This window comes from Hippopotamus amphibius, chromosome 12 (genome assembly GCF_030028045.1).
Source record: "Hippopotamus amphibius kiboko isolate mHipAmp2 chromosome 12, mHipAmp2.hap2, whole genome shotgun sequence".
Lineage (NCBI taxonomy): Eukaryota > Metazoa > Chordata > Mammalia > Artiodactyla > Hippopotamidae > Hippopotamus > Hippopotamus amphibius.
This window is the reverse complement of record NC_080197.1, coordinates 7,527,055-7,546,997: the sequence shown is the minus strand read 5'-3', so window position 1 is coordinate 7,546,997 and position 19,943 is coordinate 7,527,055. Positions and strand designations below refer to the sequence as shown.

General features: G+C 40.7%; 1 protein-coding gene across 2 annotated transcripts in view; it reads left to right on the top strand.

Moving 5' to 3' along the window:
• DOK5 (docking protein 5) overlaps positions 1–19,295 on the top strand; it is a 149,212-nt gene extending 129,917 nt beyond the window's left edge. Inside the window, exons 7-9 of one of the 2 annotated variants that reach the window (XR_009048578.1) lie at positions 10,331–10,451; positions 14,397–14,610; positions 18,552–18,637. Coding sequence is in view for 1 of the 2 variants with exons in the window: in XM_057704251.1 (XP_057560234.1) it covers positions 10,331–10,451; positions 18,552–18,616 (186 nt within the window). In the remaining variant the exon portion in view is untranslated. Of the gene's footprint in view, positions 1–10,330; positions 10,452–14,396; positions 14,611–18,551 lie in introns of both variants that reach the window. The other variant, XM_057704251.1, reaches the window with a different exon arrangement.
• Positions 19,296–19,943: the final 648 nt, after the last annotated feature.

Below are 19,943 nucleotides of genomic sequence, written 5' to 3'. Positions count from 1 at the left end.
GTTGTCGGGAGGGGATTCCTGAGCTGCCTCCTGAAGGGAAGGTAGGTGTTAGCCAGGTGAGGAGTGGAGGGAGCTCAGGCTTAGGAAGTGGCATTTGCAATGGTGGGAAGGGGTAAGGGGGGTGGGCACCACAGGTGGGTGGAAGTGGCAGCACTGAGGGATGTGGCTTGGGCCCGGCCATAGTGCAGCCTGAGATGGGCAGGGTATCGAGATCAGAGGGTAAGGGTTACTTACAGCAATAAAGAAGGAAGAGGGTGGCTAGACTCCTCACCACATGACTTCCTAAGTCTTTTCACTCTTCGAGAATTCAGACATTTTTTTTTAAGCTCTTTATTGGAATATAATTGCTTTACACATTTTAACCAGCTTTTGAGGTACACCAAAGTGAATCAGCTGTATTTATGCATTTGTCCCCATATCCCCTCCCTCTTGAGCCTCCCTCCCACCCTCGCTATCCCACCCCTCTAGGTCGTCACACAGGAGCGAGCTGATCTCCCTGTGCTATGCAGCAGCTTCCCACTAGCTATCTGTTTTACAGCTATCTGTTTTAGTATATATATGTCTATGCTACTCTCTCACTTTGTCCCAGCTTCCCCTTTTGCCACCTCGACCCCAACCCTGTGTCCTCCAGTCCATTCTTTGCATCTGCATCCTTATTCTTGCCCTGTCACTGGGTTCATCAGTAACATTTTTTTAGATTCCATGTATATGAATTAGCATACAGTATTTGTTTTTCTCTTTCTGGCTTACTTTACTCTGTATGACAGTCTCTAGGTCTATTCACCTCACTACATATAGCTCCATTTCATTCCTTTTTATGGCTGAGTAATATTCCATTGAATCTATGTGCCACATCTTCTTCATCCATTCATCTGTTGATGGGCATGTAGGTTGCTTTCATGTCCTGGCTATTGTAAATAGTGCTGCAATGAACTTTGTGGTACATGTTTCTTTTGGGATTATGGTTTTCTCTGGGTATATGCCCAGGAGTGGGATTACTGGATCATATGGTAGTTCTATTTTTAGTTTTTTAAGGAACCTCCAAACTGTTTTCCATAGTGGCTGTACCAACTTACATTCCCACCAACAGTGCAGGAGAGTTCCCTTTTCTCCACACCCTCTCCAACACTTATTGTTTCTAGATGTTTTGATGATGGCCATTCTGACCAGTGTGAGGTGATCCCTCATTGTGGCTTTGACTTGCATTTCTCTAATGATGAGTGATGTTGAGCATCTTTTCATCTGTTTGTTGGCCATCTGTTTGTCTTCTTTGGAGAAATGTCTGTTCAGGTTTTCCGCCCATTTGTGGATTGGGTTATTTGCTTTTTTGGTATTAAGCTGCATGAGCTGCTTGTATATTTTGGAGATTAATCCTTTGTCTGTTGCTTTGTTGGCAAGTATTTTCTCCCATTCTGAGGGTTGCCTTCTTGTCTTGTTTATGATTTCTTTCACTGTGCAAAAGCTTTTAAGTTTCATTAGGTCCCATTTGTTTATTCTTAATTTCATTTCCATGATTCTAGGAGGTGGGTCCAAAAGGATCTTGCTTTGATGGATGTCATAGAGTGTTCTGCGTTTGTTTTCCTCTAGGAGTTTTATAGTATCTGGCCTTACATTTAGGTCTTTAATCCATTTTGAGTTTTTTTTGTGTATGATGTTAGGAAGTGTTCTAATTTCATTCTTTTACGTGTTGCTGTCCAATGTTCCCAGCACCACTTATTGAAGAGGCTGTCTTCTTTCCATTGTATATTCTTGCCTCCTTTATCAAAGATAAGGTGCCCATATGTGCTTGGGTTTACCTCTGGGTTCTCTATTCTGTTCCATTGATCTTCCTTTCTATTTTTGTGCCAGTACCATACTGTCTTGATCACTATGGCCTTGTAGTATAGTTTGAAGTCAGGAAGCCTAATTCCACCAACTCCATCTTTCCTTCTCAAGATTGCTTTAGCTATTTGGGGTCTTTTGCGTTTCCCTATAAATTGTAAGATTTCTTGCTCTAGTTCTGTGAAAAATGCCATTGGTAATTTGATAGGGATTACATTGAATCTGTAAATTGCTCTGGGTAGTATAGTCATTTTCACCATGTTGATTCTTCTGATCCAAGAACATGGTATGTCTCTCCATCTGTTTATATCGTCTTTGATTTCTTTCATCAGTGTCTTATAGTTTTCTGCATACAGATCTTTTGCCTCCTTAGGCAGGTTTATTCCTAGGTATTTTATTCTTTTTGTTGCAACGGTAAATGGGAGAGTTTCCTTAATTTCTCTTTCTGCTCTTTCGTTGTTAGTGTATAGGAATGCAAGAGATTTCTGCACATTAATTTTGTATCCTGCTAATTTACTAAATTCATCTATTAGTGCTAGCAGTTTTCTGGTAGAGTCTTTAGGGTTTTCTATGTCATCTGCAAAGAGCGACAATTTTACTTCTTCTTTTCCAATTTGGATTGCTTTTATTTCCTTTTCTTCTCTGATTGCTGTGGCTAAAACTTCCAAAACTATGTTGAATAATAATGGTGAGAGTGAACACCCTTGTCTTGTTCCTGTTCTTAGAGGGAGTTCTTTCAGTTTTCCACCATTTAGAATGATGTTGGCTTTTGGTTTCTCATATATGGTTTTTATTATGTCGAGGTGATTTCTTTCTGTGCCCATTTTCTGGAGAGTTTTTATCATAAATGGATGTTGAATTTTGTCAAAAGCTTTTTCTGCATCTATTGAGATGATCATATGGTTTTTATCCTTCAATTTGTTGATATGATGTATCACATTGATTGATTTGCGTATATTGAAGAATCCTTGCACTCCAGGGATAAACCCCACTTGATCATGGTGTATGATCTTTTTAATGTGCTGTTGGATTCTCTTAGCTAGTATTTTGTTGAGGATTTTTGCATCTATTTTCATCAGTGATATTGGCCTGTAATTTTCTTTTTTGGTGACATCTTTGCCTGGTTTTGGTATTAGGGCGACGGTGGCCTTGTAGAATGAGTTTGGGAGTGTTCCTCCTTCTGCAATATTTTGGAAGAGTTTGAGAAGGATAGGTGTTAGCTCTTCTCTAAATGTTTGATAGAATTTGCCTGTGAATCCATCTGGCCCTGGGCTTTTGTTTGTTGGGAGATTTTTAATCACAGTCTCAATATCCGTACTTGTGATTGGCCTGTTCATATTTTCTATTTTTTCCTGGTTCAGTCTTGGAAGATTGTACTTTTCTAAGAATTTATCCATTTCTTCTAGGTTATCCAATTTATTAGCATATAGTTGCTTGTAGTAGTCTCTCATGATCTTTTGTATTTCTGTGGTGTCTGTTGTTACTTCTCCTTTTTCATTTCTAATTCTATTGATTTGTGTCTTCTCCCTTTTTTTCTTGATGAGTCTGGCTAATGGTTTATCCATTTTGTTTATCTTCTCAAAGAACCAGCTTTTTTTCCATTGATCTTTGCTATTGTTTCCTTCATTTCTTTCTCATTTATTTCTGATCTGATCTTTATGATTTCTTTCCTTCTGCTCACTTTGGGGTTTCTTTGTTTTTCTTTCTCTAATTGTTTTAGGTGTGAGGTTAGGTTGTTGATTCGATATTTTTCTTGTTCTTGAGGTAGGACTGTATTGCTATAAACTTCCCTCTTAGAACTGCTTTTGCTGCATCCCATAGGTTTGGGGTGGTTGTGTTTTCATTGTCATCTGTTTCTAGATATTTTCTGATTTCCTTTTTGATTTCTTTAGTGATTTCTTAGTTGTTTAATAGCGTATTGTTTAGCCTCCATGTGTTTGTATTTTTTACAGTTTTTTTCCTGTAATTGATATCTAGTCTCATGGCATTGTGGTCAGAGAAGATGCTTGATATGATTTCAGTTTTCTTGAATTTGCCGAGGCTTGATTTGTGACCCAGGATGTGATCTATCCTAGAAAATGTTCTCTGTGCCCTTGAGAAGAAAGTGTATTCTGTAGTTTGGGGATGGAATGTCCTATAAATATCAATTAAGTTGAGATGATCTAATGTGTCATTTAAAGCTTGTGTGTCCTTATTTATTTTCTGTTTGAAAAATCTGTCTATTGATGTAAATGGGGGGGTGTTAAAGTCTTCTACTATTATTGTGTTACTGTCGATTTCTCCTTTTATGGCTGTTAGCATTTGCCTTATGTATTGAGGTGCTCCTATGTTGAGGGCATAGATATTTACGATTGTTATATGTTCTTCTTGGACTGATCCCTTGATCATTATGTAGTGTCCTTCCTTGTCTCTTTTAATAGTCTTTAAAGTCTAATTTGTCTGATATGAGTATTGCTACTCCAGCTTTCTTTTGACTTCCATTTGCATGTAATATCTTTTCCCATCCCTTTACTTTCAGTCTATATGTGTCCCTAGGTCTGAAGTGGGTTTCTTGTAGGCAGCATATAGAAGGGTCTTGTTTTTGTGTGCATTCAGCCAGTCTGTGTCTTTTGGTTGGAGCATTTAATCCATTTACATTTAAGGTGATTATTGACATGTGTGTTCTGATTACCATTTTCTTAATTGTTTTGGGTTTGTTTTTGTAGGTCTTTTCCTTCTCTTGTGTTTCCTACTTAGAAAAGTTCCTTAAGCAATTGTTGTAAGGCTGGTTTGATGGTGCTGAATTCTCTTAACTTTTGCTTGTCTGTAAAGCTTTTGATTTCTCCCTCAAATCTGAATGAGATTCTTGCTGGGTAGAGTATTCTTGGCTGTAGGTTTTTCTCTCTCAGGACTTTCAGTATATCCTGCCATTCCCTTCTGGCCTGCAGAATTTCTGCAGAAAGATCAGCTGTTATCCTTATGGGTTCTCCCTTATATGTTATTTGTTGCTTTTCTGTTGCTGCTTTTAATATTTTTTCTTTGTGTTTCATTTTTGTTAGTTTGATTAATATGTGCCTCGGTGTATTTCTCCTTGGGTTTATTCTGTGTGGGACTCTCTGCACTCCTTGGACTTGATTAATTATTTCCTTTTCCATGTTGGGGAAGTTTTCCCCTATAACCTCATGAAATGTTGTCTCAGACACTTTCTTTTGTTTCTTCTTCTTCTGGGATGCCTATGATTCGAATGCTGGTGCACTTAATGTTGTCACCAAGGTCTCTGAGACTGTCTTCTATTCTTTTTATTCTCTTTTCTCTTTCCTGCTCTGTGGCAGTTATTTTCCCCATTCTATCTTCCAACTCACTTTTTCGTTCTTCTGCCTCAGTTATTCAGCTGTTTATACCATCTAGAGTATTTTAAGTTTCAGTTATTTTGTTGTCCATTACTGTTTGTTTGCTCTTTAGTTCTTCTAGATATTTATTAAATGTTTCTTGTATTTTCTCTATTTTGTTGTCAAGATTTTGGATCATCTTTACTATCATTACTTTGAATTCTTTTTCAGGCAATCTTCCTATTTCCTCTTCATTTATTTGGTCTTGTGGGGTTTTTTTTCCTGCTCCTTTGCTTTCATGGTGTTTCTTTTTTTTCTCACTTTGTCTAATTTATAGGATTTACTGTCTCCTTTCCCTATGCTGCCTAGTAGTAATTCCTCTTGTTTCTGCCCTCTGTACCCTGTGGTTGTATTCACTGTCTTGAGTAGCCTTCCTGGTGGGGGGTCTGGTGTCTGCTTTCTGGGGTGTGGCTCTGTGTCTTTTCTCTCTCATGAGTAGGGCCGTGTCAGGTGGTGTGTTTTAGGGTATCTGTGAGGTTAATATAGCTTTAGGTAGTCTGTGTGCTTATGGGTGGGTTTGTGTTCCCATCTTGTTTGTAGTTTGGTGTGAGGTGTCCAGCACTGGCAGTTGCAGACAGTCGGATGAAGCCCAGTCTTAGACTCTGATACAGGGCTCTGTGAAAGTTCTCTGCAGTTAATCTTCCTTGTGCCTGAGGACTCCCTAGTAGTCTTGCATCCTGGATTCAGTACTCCCTCCCCAGAGCCTCCTTGTTGACTTCTGATGGAGTAGTCCAGACTTCAGAGGTTGCTTGTCCCAGCAATAAAGGGGTTTAAAGAAGACTGCCCAAGCCCCAGACTAATGGCAGAGAGTTGAGTCAAACAAATACTAAATCACGGAAACACATATATGTTTCAGACACACAAATACTGAGTCCAATAGAACATAAGGCACTAGAAAGACCTGAGAGAAGAACCCCAGTATGCTATCAGACAATCAAAGAGAAAACCAACAGAAATTCAAAATAAAAAAACAAAAACAAAAACAAAAACAAAAAAACCGCCACACACACACAAACACAAATCCAGGGAGATTGTGAAAGCTGGGATCAAATATAATGAAGAGCGAGAGTACCCCCAGAGAGACTGAAGATTCTCAGAATGAAATCAGACAATTATACTTAGAACTAAGTAGTATGTTATCTGGACAATAAAGCAAGGAAACAGAGCTGAGTGATAATACTGATTATAAGTATATTAAGATAAAAGAAACTAAAAAAGGATAGAAGACAGGGCAATAGAAGAGCATAGTGTGACTGGAAATATGAAAAGAAAAAGAAAAAATAGAAATGTATAAAAGATAGAGATGAAAATAAGGTAGGAGAGATACAGTCAGCACTACAAAAAAACTTAGCTAGAAATAGAAATATTAAAAAAGGCTAAAAATAAAAATAGAATAAAAAATAGAATAAAAAAATATATTATAAAACATGTAGATCCCTTAGGACTAAGATCATAATTAATTAAAAAAAAAAAAAAAAGCTAAAACTGACCCCAGAATGGACAAGATCAATACAATTAATACTAATATTTCTGTTTCCTTGGGGTCTCAGCTGTAAGTGTCCTTCTACCTGCCTTGGGCTTTTTGTGTTACTCTGCAACTAGCAGAGCTTCCTTTATTGTTTGTCTGTAAGCGCCGGTGTGTGGGGAGAGAGAGGGTACAATTGTGGCTCCTTTCCCTGGGGTTGAGTGAGCAGTGGCACCCTGCGTGGGTTGCAGTGGCTTGGGTGGCTTGGGTGGTGCCTGTTGCAAAGGGACACCGGCGGCTCAGGCCGAGAAAGTGACTCCAACCGTGGCTTCCCCCCCTGCTACAACTCCTCTGGGGAGCCCTGCCTGGGTCACGGCGGCTCAGTCAGCCATGGGGGTGCCTGTTGCAGAGGGATGCCAGCAGCTCAGGTGTAAACAGAATGTCTCCAGAGCTGGGCCACTCTGCAGACTTTTGGCTCTCGACTGCAGGCACTGTAGGCCAGCCCTGCTGGGGGCCTTTGTTATCTCTGAGTGCGTTAGCCAGGCCCAGAGAGGTCCTTCCTTTGTCTGTCACAGGCACTGAGAGAGAGAGGCTACACCCATGGCTCCTCCCTCCTGTTTGTGAGTCAGCAGTATCGAGCTGCCGCCATGGCCACCCAGCTTCCCGCGGTAGGCACTTTCCGCTGTGGATTTCTTCCCTCCTGTCCTCTCAGTCTGTCTCCCCACCGCCAACAATGTTTCTCACCCTGAACCAGTTCTCCGGTTCCCATGTTCCAGCTCCCAGACCCCCTGTTCAGCTGTGAACTGATGTCTCAGTCCAGACATGCTGAGCCGTGGTGCAGACCCTCCGTGTGTTTCTCACTCTTTCCCGTCTGCCACAGCTCAGCCGCTTCACCCACTTTGAACAGTCCCAGATGCCTCCCTTCTGACCCAGGGAAGTTCCCTGTTGGAGAAGGAGTTTCCCCATCAGATAAGGGACTTTTCCCCGAATTCAGCAATCTCCCTTCTGTTTCAGATCCTCCCACCCCAGGGTGTGGGACCTGTCCCTTTCCTCTCTTCTCCTTTTCTTTCTTCTTCTTCTTTTTTTTTACCCTCTGTCCTACCCAGTTGTGTCGAGATCTTTGCAGTCCTTTCTGGTGTCTGAGGTCGTCTGCTGGTGTTCACCTGGTTCTCTGTGGGAAGTATTGCGTCTTTTGATGTATTCCTGATGCATCTGTGGAGAGGGATGCATTCCACGTCCTCCTACTTCACCGCCATCTTTCCTCCCCCTCAGACATTTTTGCATTATTAAATAAGAAGACTTTTCTCAGCATTTTTCTCCAATGACAATTAAAATGCCCCTTTCATAAAATTAGATATTCTTTCAAAGGTTTGGGGAAGAAGCAGAGAACCAGGCTTTGTAATGTTCTCTATGACATGTGACATTGGTGTCATTTTATTTTTGTTCCTATAAGTAAGCTTTCTAAAAATATAGTCAAATCATGCTGGGCTGCAGAAATATATTCCCAGTAATGTAGCGAGTAATTTGAACTTGATGGCTATTTCCCAAATATTTTCTTTATATTAAAATTTTTATATTAAATATAATCCCTTTATAATAAGAAAATCATATAATCTGTACCTTGGGAATTCAGTTCTGTTCCTGTCTTTATTTTCTTGTATTCCACATTAATGAGATTGAATGTTGGTTTTTGCTCTTAAACTTTGAGACTTTCATTTCTGCAGAAGTAGAGAAACAGTCACAAAACTTTTCTACTAGCTTTTATTTTCAGCTTTTTGCCCTTTCAATTTAACAGGACCTGTTTAAGAAAAAATGTCCCCATGAAACGTAGTGCTATGTAATTTTACTTGGAGATGCATTTTGATGATTGTGCTATTGTGATAAAGAATCCAATCCATCATGTGTAAATGCAAGACATCGAAATTAAAATTGTCTTTAGAAAGATGGTTATAATTTTTTTTTAAAAAGTCAATGTCATCAACTACGAGTTTTGGTCTCCAGGGTGTGAAGCCTCATATTATTTTGGCTTTATTGAGTGAATATACAGATATTATGCATGGAACTACCATGTTAATGAGATGTGTAGAGTGGGGAGTTTTCTGTTAAAAAAATCTTTCAGTGGGCATTGCAGTTTATTCTCATCATAATAAGATCCTCCATTTTTCCTGCACCTAGTTTGTGCTAGGCAAGTGCTAAGCAGGTATCATCTCACTGAACACAAATGGATAAATATTTAATGCCAGCTTTTCTCATATGAGCAATTAAAGTGTCATTCCACTAGATAGGGTTGTGTGGGATTCACTGTTTCCTTAATGATACAGTATGTAAATGTTTCCTTTTTAGTTGATATAAATCTGTCTTCCTCTGGTTTGGCAGTTGCCAAGTATTCCAGTGTATCTCTGCAGTTAATCAGGTCCTGAGTGACGGAGACTTAAGTTGCTCCCAGTTTTCCATGATTGCAAACTGTATCATAATGCCCATCCTTGTATAAATCCATGTATTTCTGGGCACATTTCTATAAGACTGGGGTGGGTTATTTGATAGTCAAGCAACTCCAGGAAATCAAACATTGCAAATTGTCACTTCTCATGTAATGATGCAATAAAAGTATATCGTGTTTGTGTCTAGACCGGGGCCCAGAGGAGAGGGTGGCTGGACAGCTGCCTCAGATCACACATTCCACCCCCTCTTCTTGCAAGCATTGTCCCCATTTCCTTCTATTCACCTCCTGCCCATCCCACTAAACTGTCTTCTCTCTGAATCTTCCCCCAGTGTGGTCAGACAGGCCATTAACTACTCCCCAAGGACCTGAAGCCTCACACTGTATCTCCTAGAATGGATACTCTTAGTTGTTTGGTGCCAAAAGCCACTACTTCCTCTTCCCCACCCTTCCTCAGTACCTGGAACAAGGCTCAGGCACTTGTAGGAGCAGACAAGGCTCTTTTTCTTATGCTGTTGATAGAACCCAGCTCAAATCAGCTTAAACTGAACAGAAACAATCAGCTCATGTAATTGAGAAGTCTCGGGCTAGTCTCTTGGTTCAGGTATGACCCAGGGTCTCAGTGGAACTTGTCAGGACTCTCCCTTCCTTTCCTTGACTCTCTTCCTCAGAATAGTGTCCATTGACTGGCACGTTCTCCCTTTATTGTACCAAGATAAGCTCCAGGCCCATCTCCTGTCCTCTCAGCAACCCCACAGGGAAGTTCATACACATTCTATTCAATGGGTATTTCTTGTGCATCTACCACGTGCCAGAAATAATCTAGACCCTGGGATTCAGCAATGAATAAAACAAGCAAAATCTCCCTTAATTTACCTCTACTGATTTTCTCTTCCACAAAAATTTTAACAAATGTCCCCAGGAATTGTGTCTGATTGGCCTGACTTGGGTCCCCGGCCACCCCTAGAATCAGTGGTGGGGTCCACCCCACCATGGCCGGATGGATTGAGTTGAGTCGGAGGGAGGTTTCCTCCAGGAAAGTCAACGCACTGTTGCCAGTGGGTGAAGAATGCATGCTGCTAAGTCAGCAAAACCGACAGGCAGCCACCACCGTAGCCACACCTGCTGACTTGCTGGTGGGCCAGCGCGTGGTTCTCGAGCTCCCTGTGTGGGGCTCCCTGGGTCAGGTCTCCTGCAGCCCTGGCGTTGCTGACACACTCTCCTCCTTTGGCACAGCTCCAGATGAAGATGAGTGAGCGGGCCGCCTCGCTGAGCACCATGGTGCCCCTGCCTCGCAGTGCATACTGGCAGCACATCACACGGCAGCACAGCACAGGGCAGCTCTACCGCCTGCAAGGTGAGTGCGGGGAGCACTGTGCGCGGGAAAGGGGGGGCATGGCTGGGGAGGGGCTCAGCTTCTCAGCGCTATTGCATGCCAGGCTGGTTAGTCCCCTTCCTCCCAGAGCCCGGTCCCCCATCAACGTCTCATTCCCCGGTCACTTGCTTTATCACAGTGTCCTGGGGGAAATTGTTTAAAGTGCAGATTATTGGGCCCTTAACCCCAGAGATGCTAGATTTTAAGGTGTAGGGAGTGGCTGAGCAAGGTGCACTTTTAACAACCTACACAGGGTCTGGGCACGAGGTCTGCGTCCACGCCTGGATAAATAGTCTAGCGGACCAATGTCTAGCAGGGAATCTGTTGCTGGAATGCAGATGTTCAGGCCCCTCTCAGGACCTCAGAGGGTGGGGCCCGGCCACGTGTGTGTTAACAGATCCCCAGGTGTTGGTCATGATGCTCAAGCTTCAGACCCGTGCTCTCCTGGGAAGGGAATGGACTTGGGGGGCGGGGAGCCCTGGGCTCTGGTTCTGCTGTGACTCTAAGCCAGTCCTAAGAGGCTCCTCTTCCAGAAGAGTGATCTCTGAAGCAGGGTACAGAATGGCCCATAGGGGGACCACGGGAACAATTAGAATCGTTTTAAAACATTTTCTTTAACTTTCAAATGTATTTTTGTATGTTTTATGGTGTATAGGATACCTTGTGCTTATATAACTTACCAATAAATGAGTGGGCCTATGTGGGGGGTTCTTGCCAAAGAATTTCTCACTGATGAGGAGGAAGAGCCCAAAACACTGAAGAATATCTGCTAGATGCGCCTAGTTCGTATGCAGAACCTTGCTAAATAGATAAATGCAAGAACGAATGAATGACCACAGGAAACAATGGCCTCGGCCATAAATTCCTGCTCCCTGTACCCTCGTCACCCAGCCTTCCCGTCAGCCCTTCCTCCTGATCATTTCTCCCCCAGAGAGCGTTTCCCTGTGTCCCTGGAATTCGGTGCCTCTCCCCCTGTCCCAGGTAACTCTTTGTCATCTCCAGGTCTTATCGCCAGGGCCCTCCCTGACTCCAAGGCAGACCTCCCAGACTTTATCATAACTGGTATGGAATCTCTGTTCGTGTATACCAATAAGATGCCCATGTTTGCCAAGATGCCTCTGAGAGTGAGGAAGTCCCGGATATTTAGTATGTATGGCAGTTTCAGAATTTATTAGCACGTATCTCAGAGTTTAAAAATCGTCAGGACAGTCTGGACAGAGAAAGTATCATATGAAGAAGACACTCATTTTGCAATCCTTATTTTGACGAATCTAACTCTCTTTTACCAAAGCGAGTAGGTATTCATCAGAAATGATTTAAGGCTAAGGGTCTTATCAGGGCTCTGATGGTATAATAATATTTTAAGAATCAACTTAAGTTTAAAGCAGATGTTTTAGATACTGTTAGCACACAGTTTGTATGCTCCTTGGGTTTATGTAGGTACCTCTGGCAATGGCTACATCTGTTTGCTACAAAGAAAACAACTCTATTTTCCAGCAGACAGGCACGGATTTTTTCAACCACAAAAAAATGCAAATTTACCTGCATGCAAAAGCCTATATTGTGGTTGGAAAACCATAGCTAGCTGACAGGTCTGGGATGATCATCACAGACTAGTAACCCACTAATTCCAAAATAACAGTAGTGATAATATTATTTCTAGAAGTGGAGCAGAGCAACACAAAACCTCCCCACAGAGGAAAAAAATCACATTCTTTGAGAAGTTTCTTTTGTTTTTGTCAAAAATAGCAAGGCACAAGCCAAACAACTCATCAGAATTGGATTTGGGTTTATTTGATGTCTTTATATTTGGGTTTGTTACCTATTGTTTTTATAATTCAGTCCTCAAAAGATTCAGACAGACCTTGAAGATGTTACGGGTTCAATTACCAGACCCCCTCAATAAAATGAATATGGCGATAAAGCAAGTCACATGAATTTTTTGGTTTCCCAGCACATACAAAAGCCATGTTTACACTATACCATAGTCGATTAAGTATACAATAGCATTATGTCTAAAAAGATGTACATACCTGAATTAAAAAAATACTTTATTGCTAAAAAATGCTAATTGTCATCTGAGCCTTCAGCAGGTCATAGTAGTAACATCAAAATCACTGATCACAGGTCACCGCGACCCATATAATAATAAGGAACAAGTTTGAAGTATCGTGAGAATTACCAAAATGTGACACAGAGACACGAAGTGAGCGAATGCTGTTGGGAAAAATGGTGCCAACAGACTTACTTGATGTAGAATTGCCACAAATCTTCAGTTTAAAAAATGCAATATCATCGAAGTGAAGCACAATAAAAAAAGGTCTGCCTGCACGACTGTAAAATTAAGTTCAAGTTCAGTGGTACAGAGTTTCTGAAACGAACACAGTAGTGGTACTTACACAGCAGTAATTTGAAGATAGCCGTAGCTTAGTTTCTGATGAAGGAAACGCCAGTGATGATGGGAAAAAATGCCGCAGAATTCCTGCAGAGATGATGGCTTATCAAACTTTGTGATTGATAATTTTATAGGGTTCTGAAGGTGATTTTGTTCCAGGTTTTGAAGATGATAATTAAAACTATTATTGTTTCCTCTTTTTTATATAGTATGACCTTCATCGAACACAAGTTTCCAATAGAATTCTTATGTTTTTCCTGTTTTGACTGCATGCCGATAACTCAATGAAATGTCCTGTTATCTTGGAATATTTCTGTACATGAGAATGTCATTGTAATTGCTTCATTCTTTTTTTTTTTTTGCTTTATGTTTTGTGTGTTATTTCAGCACATTATTTGTTTTCACATACTTTTGTTACCTGTGTAGGAATTAATGTAAATTATTTTATTTTGTTACTTAATTTGTACCAGTGTTTACTGAGATATTTCCTCACTAGCATGTTCTATGTAGATTTGTCCATATTTATTTTATCTTGTGGATTGGTTTTTAGTCGCCAATATTCATTGAGATACAGTGCTAATATGTACTGTGTATGTAGTTTGGGGGCTTAATTTACCACTAAATTTGATAGATTAAAAAAAAGTGCAAAAACTACCTAAAATTATCTTATCAGAGGTGGTCATTTACACAACAAATAAATGGGGTAAGTTCATCTATTTCACCTATACCACCTGTCTTCCTTCTTGCCTTCTGCCCATCCCCAGAAAAAAAAAATGAAATTGAGAAAAATTAATAACATCATGGCCCTGTGTGTCACGATGAGATGACACAGCTCATAATTTCTTCTTGTTTTGCTAGTATCCATGAATTGTAATTCCTCTGGCCAATCCTGATCTGGAGGTTAATCTTGGAAATCATACAGACCCTTATGAGGGAATTTTTTTTTTTAACTTTAATTTTATGTTGGACTATAGTTGATTTACAGTGTTGTGTTAGTTTCAGGTGTACAGCAAGGTGATTCAGTTACACATATACATATATCTATTCTTTTTCAAATTCTATTCCCATTTAGGTTATTACAAGATATTGAACAGAGTTCCCTGTGCTGTTGTATAGAAAGTCCTTGTTGGTTATCTGCTTTAAATATAGTAGTGTGTATATGTCCATCCCAAACTCCTGATTTATCCCTCTCTGCCCCACCTTTCCCCTTTGGTAACCATAAAGTTGTGTAAAAAAAAAAAAAAGTGATACAAATTAACTTATCTACAAAACAGAAGCAGACTCACAGACATAGAAAAGGAACTTATGAGGGAATTTATCCAACTGGTTTGAGAAAATTTTCCTCTCCGAATTTAGTCTTAGAGAGCTACCTGCTGGTTGATTTTGGAATTACCACATTATTATTGCTGTTTTTAGCGGGGAGAGGACGTTTCAGACACGCCCACATACACCAAGATGTATTTAATCCACCTTCACTGCTTCTCCCACCCCATTTTACAGTTTTCAAAACTAAATTCTATTCTGTGCTTAAGTATATACAGAATCAACATGTGAAGGAGGTTTATCCTGAAAACTGGGAAGAATTTATGAAACAGAAGCATTCAGCAGTATGTTGAGCACTGTGTTCACAGGATTATTTTAAGAAGTCATTGCATAAAACAACCAGAATCATCTTCTTCCAATTGTCTTCTGTGTTGTCCTACGTCTGGTTGATGTCACCCTCCTCCAAAAAAGTGCTGTGGTCCAGTAAGTTTGGGGCAAAATGCTACATGGTAAATTCTCCTGTAGGAGGTTCAGAAAGCAAATCAATATTTTCAAGGCTCTGAGATGTCCTGCGGTTAAAAAAAAATCTGTTTAGTCTTGCTTAAACTAGAGCTCTGCAAATTTATTTGAACATGCAGTCTTTTCTCTCCTTTTTTATATAAACATTCACATACCGCTAGTAAATTGCCAGATTTCTTCCTTACAAGGAAGACAGGACATACTCAGTGAGTATCTTCATAAAAGCTACCATTTCTTGAGGATCTACTGTGTTCCAGGATTTGCACTAGGAACTTAACATACACGATCCCATTTGGTCCATAGAGCAGCCACCTGAGAGTATTTTATTCCCATGTGCAGCTAAGACACAGAACTTGAAGGGTTAGTAATGCGTCCAGGACCACCTGTCTAATAAGGAGTTGAGGTTTTGCATCTCTCCATTCATTCATTGACATTCCTTTGTTTGGTAAATGTTTGTTGAGCATCTACTTTATGCCAAACACTGTGCTAGGTGATGGCGATACACTGGGGCTACTCGACCGACTTTTTTCTGCCCTCCTACAGCTTACAGTCAAAAAGAGAGTCACAGTCAGTAATTACACACGTATATGTAATTTCAAATTTGGTCTATGTCATATTGAAAAGAAAGTGTTTGTAGTAGAGAATAGCGAAGCAGAGTTGTTGTGAACTTGGGGAGAATGATGATATAGGGACTTTAGACGGGCTGCAGTATTTACCCCAAGACCTGAAGTCTGAGAAGAGGTGGCCATACTGAGAGCCAGGGAAAAACATTGTCCACAGAGATCAATGAGTGCAAAGGCCCTGAGGCAGAAATGAGCTGGGGCATTCAAAGAGCAGAAAGGAGGTGGTGTGGCTGGTGCTTAAGGGCCTTTAGGAGACAGCCAGTGTGTCCAGCTTCATTGCGATATTCTTCTCAAATGCCCTCACCTCCTTCTTAAAGTTAACATCTTAGGAATTTTGCCCTTAATCCTAAAGAGCCCCATTGCTCAATATTTTTAGAACCCTTCTGTTGGAATTGCCTCAGAAGATAGCATCCCTTGTTTCAAAGCAAAAATGAGAAAAAATAAGAACTTATATCATTGATCAGATGTGACTTGAGATACTTTTGGGAAATCAAAGAGTGGTATCTGATGTTTGGGTCACTCTATCTGGCATCTTCCATGTTGCTTATTTGGTTCACCTGGCAACAGTTTGAGTTGACAAGAGTCGGACTATCTTCTACATTTCAATGAAGGCAGAAACTGAGACCCTTGGAGGTCAAGTACTTACTCAAGATCACGTAGCCAGTGGGTGGAGGGACTGACATTAGAACTTCAGTGTTCTGACTCAGTCCAGGGCTCTTTCTTTCTTTTATCATATGTCCTTGCCTTCGGGAGGAAATTCTGCCACCATAGGTGTTTCCAAGACAAATACCATGTGATGGAATAGCTCCTCCAGAGGGTTGGTTCCAGGCCATGCAGTTTCCGTTTTTATTTTAAGGATGATAGATTCTTGGAGCAAGTGGCTACTTTGGAGGAGTTAACACTGGTTTTTCTTTCTTTCTTTTTTTAAAATTTATCTTTTATTGAAGTATAGTTGATTTACAATTTGTGTTAATTTCTGCTGTATACCAAAGTGATTTAGTTACACATATACATACATTCTATTTCATATTCTTTTCCATTGTGGTTAATCACAGGGTACTGACTATAGTTCCCTGTGCTATACAGCAGGACCTTGTTGTTTATCTATCCTATATATAATAGTTTGCATCTGCTAACCCCAAACTCCCAATTATCTCTCCCCCATCTCCCCTCCCCCTTGGCAACCACAAGTCTGTTCTCTATAACATTGGTTTTCAATGTTAATTCTAATTGTTTTTCAATGTTAATTTAATGTTAATGTTCTCTATAACACTGGTTTTTCAGTGTTAATTCTAACACAATGTTAATTCTAACATTAGTTTTTCAATGTTAATTCTTGATCTAAGTAATAGATTAAGATCTAAGCAAATGTGAAAAGATGACAAAAACCAGGTCTCGAGCTGAGTGGTGGGGTCCCTGGTAAAAAAGGCAGGGAGGGCACGGGCCTAGAGAACCGGGACATTGGCCCTTTATGGGAAGTTTGCAGTCATTCAGATATTGACAGGCAATTCGAAATGTTCCATGCCCTGTACAGGCCAGAGAACAGGGCTGGGCCCAGATGGGGTGCACAGGCCAGTACCAGCTGGTGACCTTTGTGTGAACTGCAAAAGTGTAAGAAAATCTTTCAATCCATCTCCTGGCTGTGAGCTTAAAAACAGCTTTCCAGCCAAGCCAGGAAGATTCAGTTAACCATCATGATAGAAGCTGCAGGTGTTCTCATCTCGACTTGATCCCAAGTGAAACTATCAGTCACTTTTCTCGAAAACTTTCAGAGTCTAAGGAACTACCATTGAAGGTTCAAGTAGGGCCTTGCACTTGACTGAGTATTTGGGGTTTGCATCAATACTGTTTGTATGCTGTCTACTTCCTGTGGGGAATTTTATCAAATAGTAATAAAGATTTGCCTGAATTTTTACTTGCGAGACAGAGCCATTAATGCAATTTCTCTATGTTATGGTGTGTGTGTGTGTGTGTTGGAATGAGAATAGAATTCATGTTCAAAAAGGCTGAGATGCTAGAACAAACTATTTCTAGTGATTTGGGATATTTTAATATTCAAATTTCTCTAATAATAATCACTGCTGTTGTGTACCAATGACTGTATGGCTAGATATATATAATTCTCTTATGGTTCCGTTTTGAGGTTTGCAAATATGCGAATCCACGATTTCTTTGGTCAGAAAGGGACTCAACTAGGGTGTGATGGAGGCCAGAGCTGTTGGTGAAGGAGATAGAGCTTGAGGCTTAGGGGCCAGAGGCCACCATGAAGCTTTTTGTTCAGTCCAGTGTTTCGAACATGTGTTGACGGGGCAGAAACGCTCCACTTAGCTGGGGTCCCATCTCCCTGTGTGTTAGGTTGGCTTGATCCACACGTTTGGTTCCAGGAATGATGTACTGTTGTGTAGGTTTTGCTTTGCTCACTTCTGAGAGCCGTTCACCTGGTCTGCAGTGTAAATTCCTTTGCTTGGGGTAACCCTTAGCCAGCAGAGGGCAGTAAAACCTCTTGTTTTTATAAAATCAAGGGCTCTGCAAAAATTGACAAAATCCTGCTCCTGGCCCAATCCAGCCTGCTGTCTGTCTCTGTTCACAATGTTTCATTGGAACATTCATGCCCATTCCTTACATATTAACTGGTTGCTTTTGTGCTACAGGCAGCAGAGTTAAGTAGTTGCTATGAGACCATACAGTCTGCAAAATCTAAAATATTTCGTATGTGGCCCTTTATAGAAAAGTTTTCCAGTCCCTCTCCTGTGTCACAAAGGGGGCTCACAGTGGCCTTGTATGTTGCCTTCCTGACCTGGCCTTCCTGACTTTTTCATTTTTCTTGGTTTGGAACTTAAACCTGAAATAATACAGGCAAAGTGGATTTTAAGAAGTCCTCCTTCAGAGCAAAATTTCCTAGGTAAAAGTGTAATATCGTCTAATTTGTGGTCAGGTTTCCAAAGGGTGTTCTTGCCAAAAGATTCCACAGTCCTTTGATTCTATCTCATTTCCCCTAAATATCTGGGTATAGGAGTTGATAAAGATGAAATATCAGGGTGGAGGTTTTCCTTAACTCTTACTGGTCTGATCATAGCTCAGTGCAAAGGCACATGCAAATAGTATGTTAATCATGCCATCTCTCATGACTCTCATTTGCATATCCCTGCGAGTCGCCTCTGGGGAAAAAAATCCTGTGTCCTATGTTACTTATTTCTGTTATAGAGAAACTTGTGATTAGCTAATCTGGTTGTGGGCTTTCTTGAAATATAACTGCCAATTTTTAAATCTTTTTTGGAAAAGATGTCACCAGCCCTCTGAAGCTTCATCGAACAGAAACTTTTCCTGCCTACCCATCGGAGCACTGACGGAACTGCCGAGAATCTGCTGTGTGACGTGCTTGTGATGTGTCAGCCACAGATTCACCCCAGAGGTCAGGGGGTGACCCCGAGGGGAGCTATGAAGAGCTACACGTCCTGGCTAACTGTGCGGTCCTCGGGAAACTCTGCAATACCACATTTGTCTTTTTCTTTTTTTCCTTTTCTTTCCCCCCTTTTTTTTCTTTAAAAAATACTTAGCATAATTGAAACCTGCTCTATAGACATCGACTTTTTCTTCCCTCTTTTACAGTTGGACAGAAAGGAGTCGATGTCACAAAATGATTTTCTAGTGTCAACACCGTGTCCCTTGCACCTCTCTGAACCTACCCTTTTGCGGATTCTTGTGGTTTTTCCTTCTGAGTGTTTCAATTGTATGACAGTGCTGACAATAAAATGGCTCTTAATTATTTGTTATTTGTTTATACCATATTCCTCAATTATTAATATTATGGTTCTGCCTAACTGTTGGCAATCATTTTATGATACTCCCCATTCGTTAAATCAGTACTTTGACTCAGTATTACCTGATTAAGAAATCACCTTTCCAAACACCGTTTTATATTCTTTACGGGGTTACAGTTTCTCTCTCACACCATCTCCCTTCTCCCTCCCTTTTAAAAAAGCCTTTATTTTGTTCGGTGTATATAAATAAAAGATCATTCTTCACTCATATGGTCTTGGGATTCTGGCTGTATGGTTTTCTCTGTATCTCCGGTGTTTCTGAAGGTATGTGAATATTTTCCTTATGAGCCATGAGTGTGGTTTGGCATCACGTTTGATGGAATCCACCCGTTTATGTGTTTGTTCACTTGTTCATTCAGCTGGTCTATGCTGGGCACCTACTAGACAGAGTCAGGAGATGTCTAGATAAAAAGACACAGGCTCTCTCACCAAGGATCTTAAATGCAGAGGAGTATGATGAGGAAATAAAGACACAACTCCGGTAAGAGTGACATCTGCTCAAAGGGCCCCCAGAGGTGATGTACTTCTGAAGAGATGGTCACTCTATTCCCCAGGTTTTCCCACCAGCAAACTGCTAGACGGGAATTGAGTCTTGTGAGTTTCTGAGGCTAGAACTGCTACAAAGCTGCATGAAAGAGCAGGGATGGTGTCTGTCTCGGTCACGAGTCTCTGCCCAGTTGCGTTGCCAGATAAAATATAGAACATCCAATTAAATTTGAATTTCAGATACACAGTGAATAATTTTTTAGCGTGAGTGTATTGCATGGGACATAGTTGTACTAAAAATTGTCCATTGTATATCTTAGATTCAAATTGGAGTGGATGGCCTATGTTTTTCCTTGCTAAATTTGGC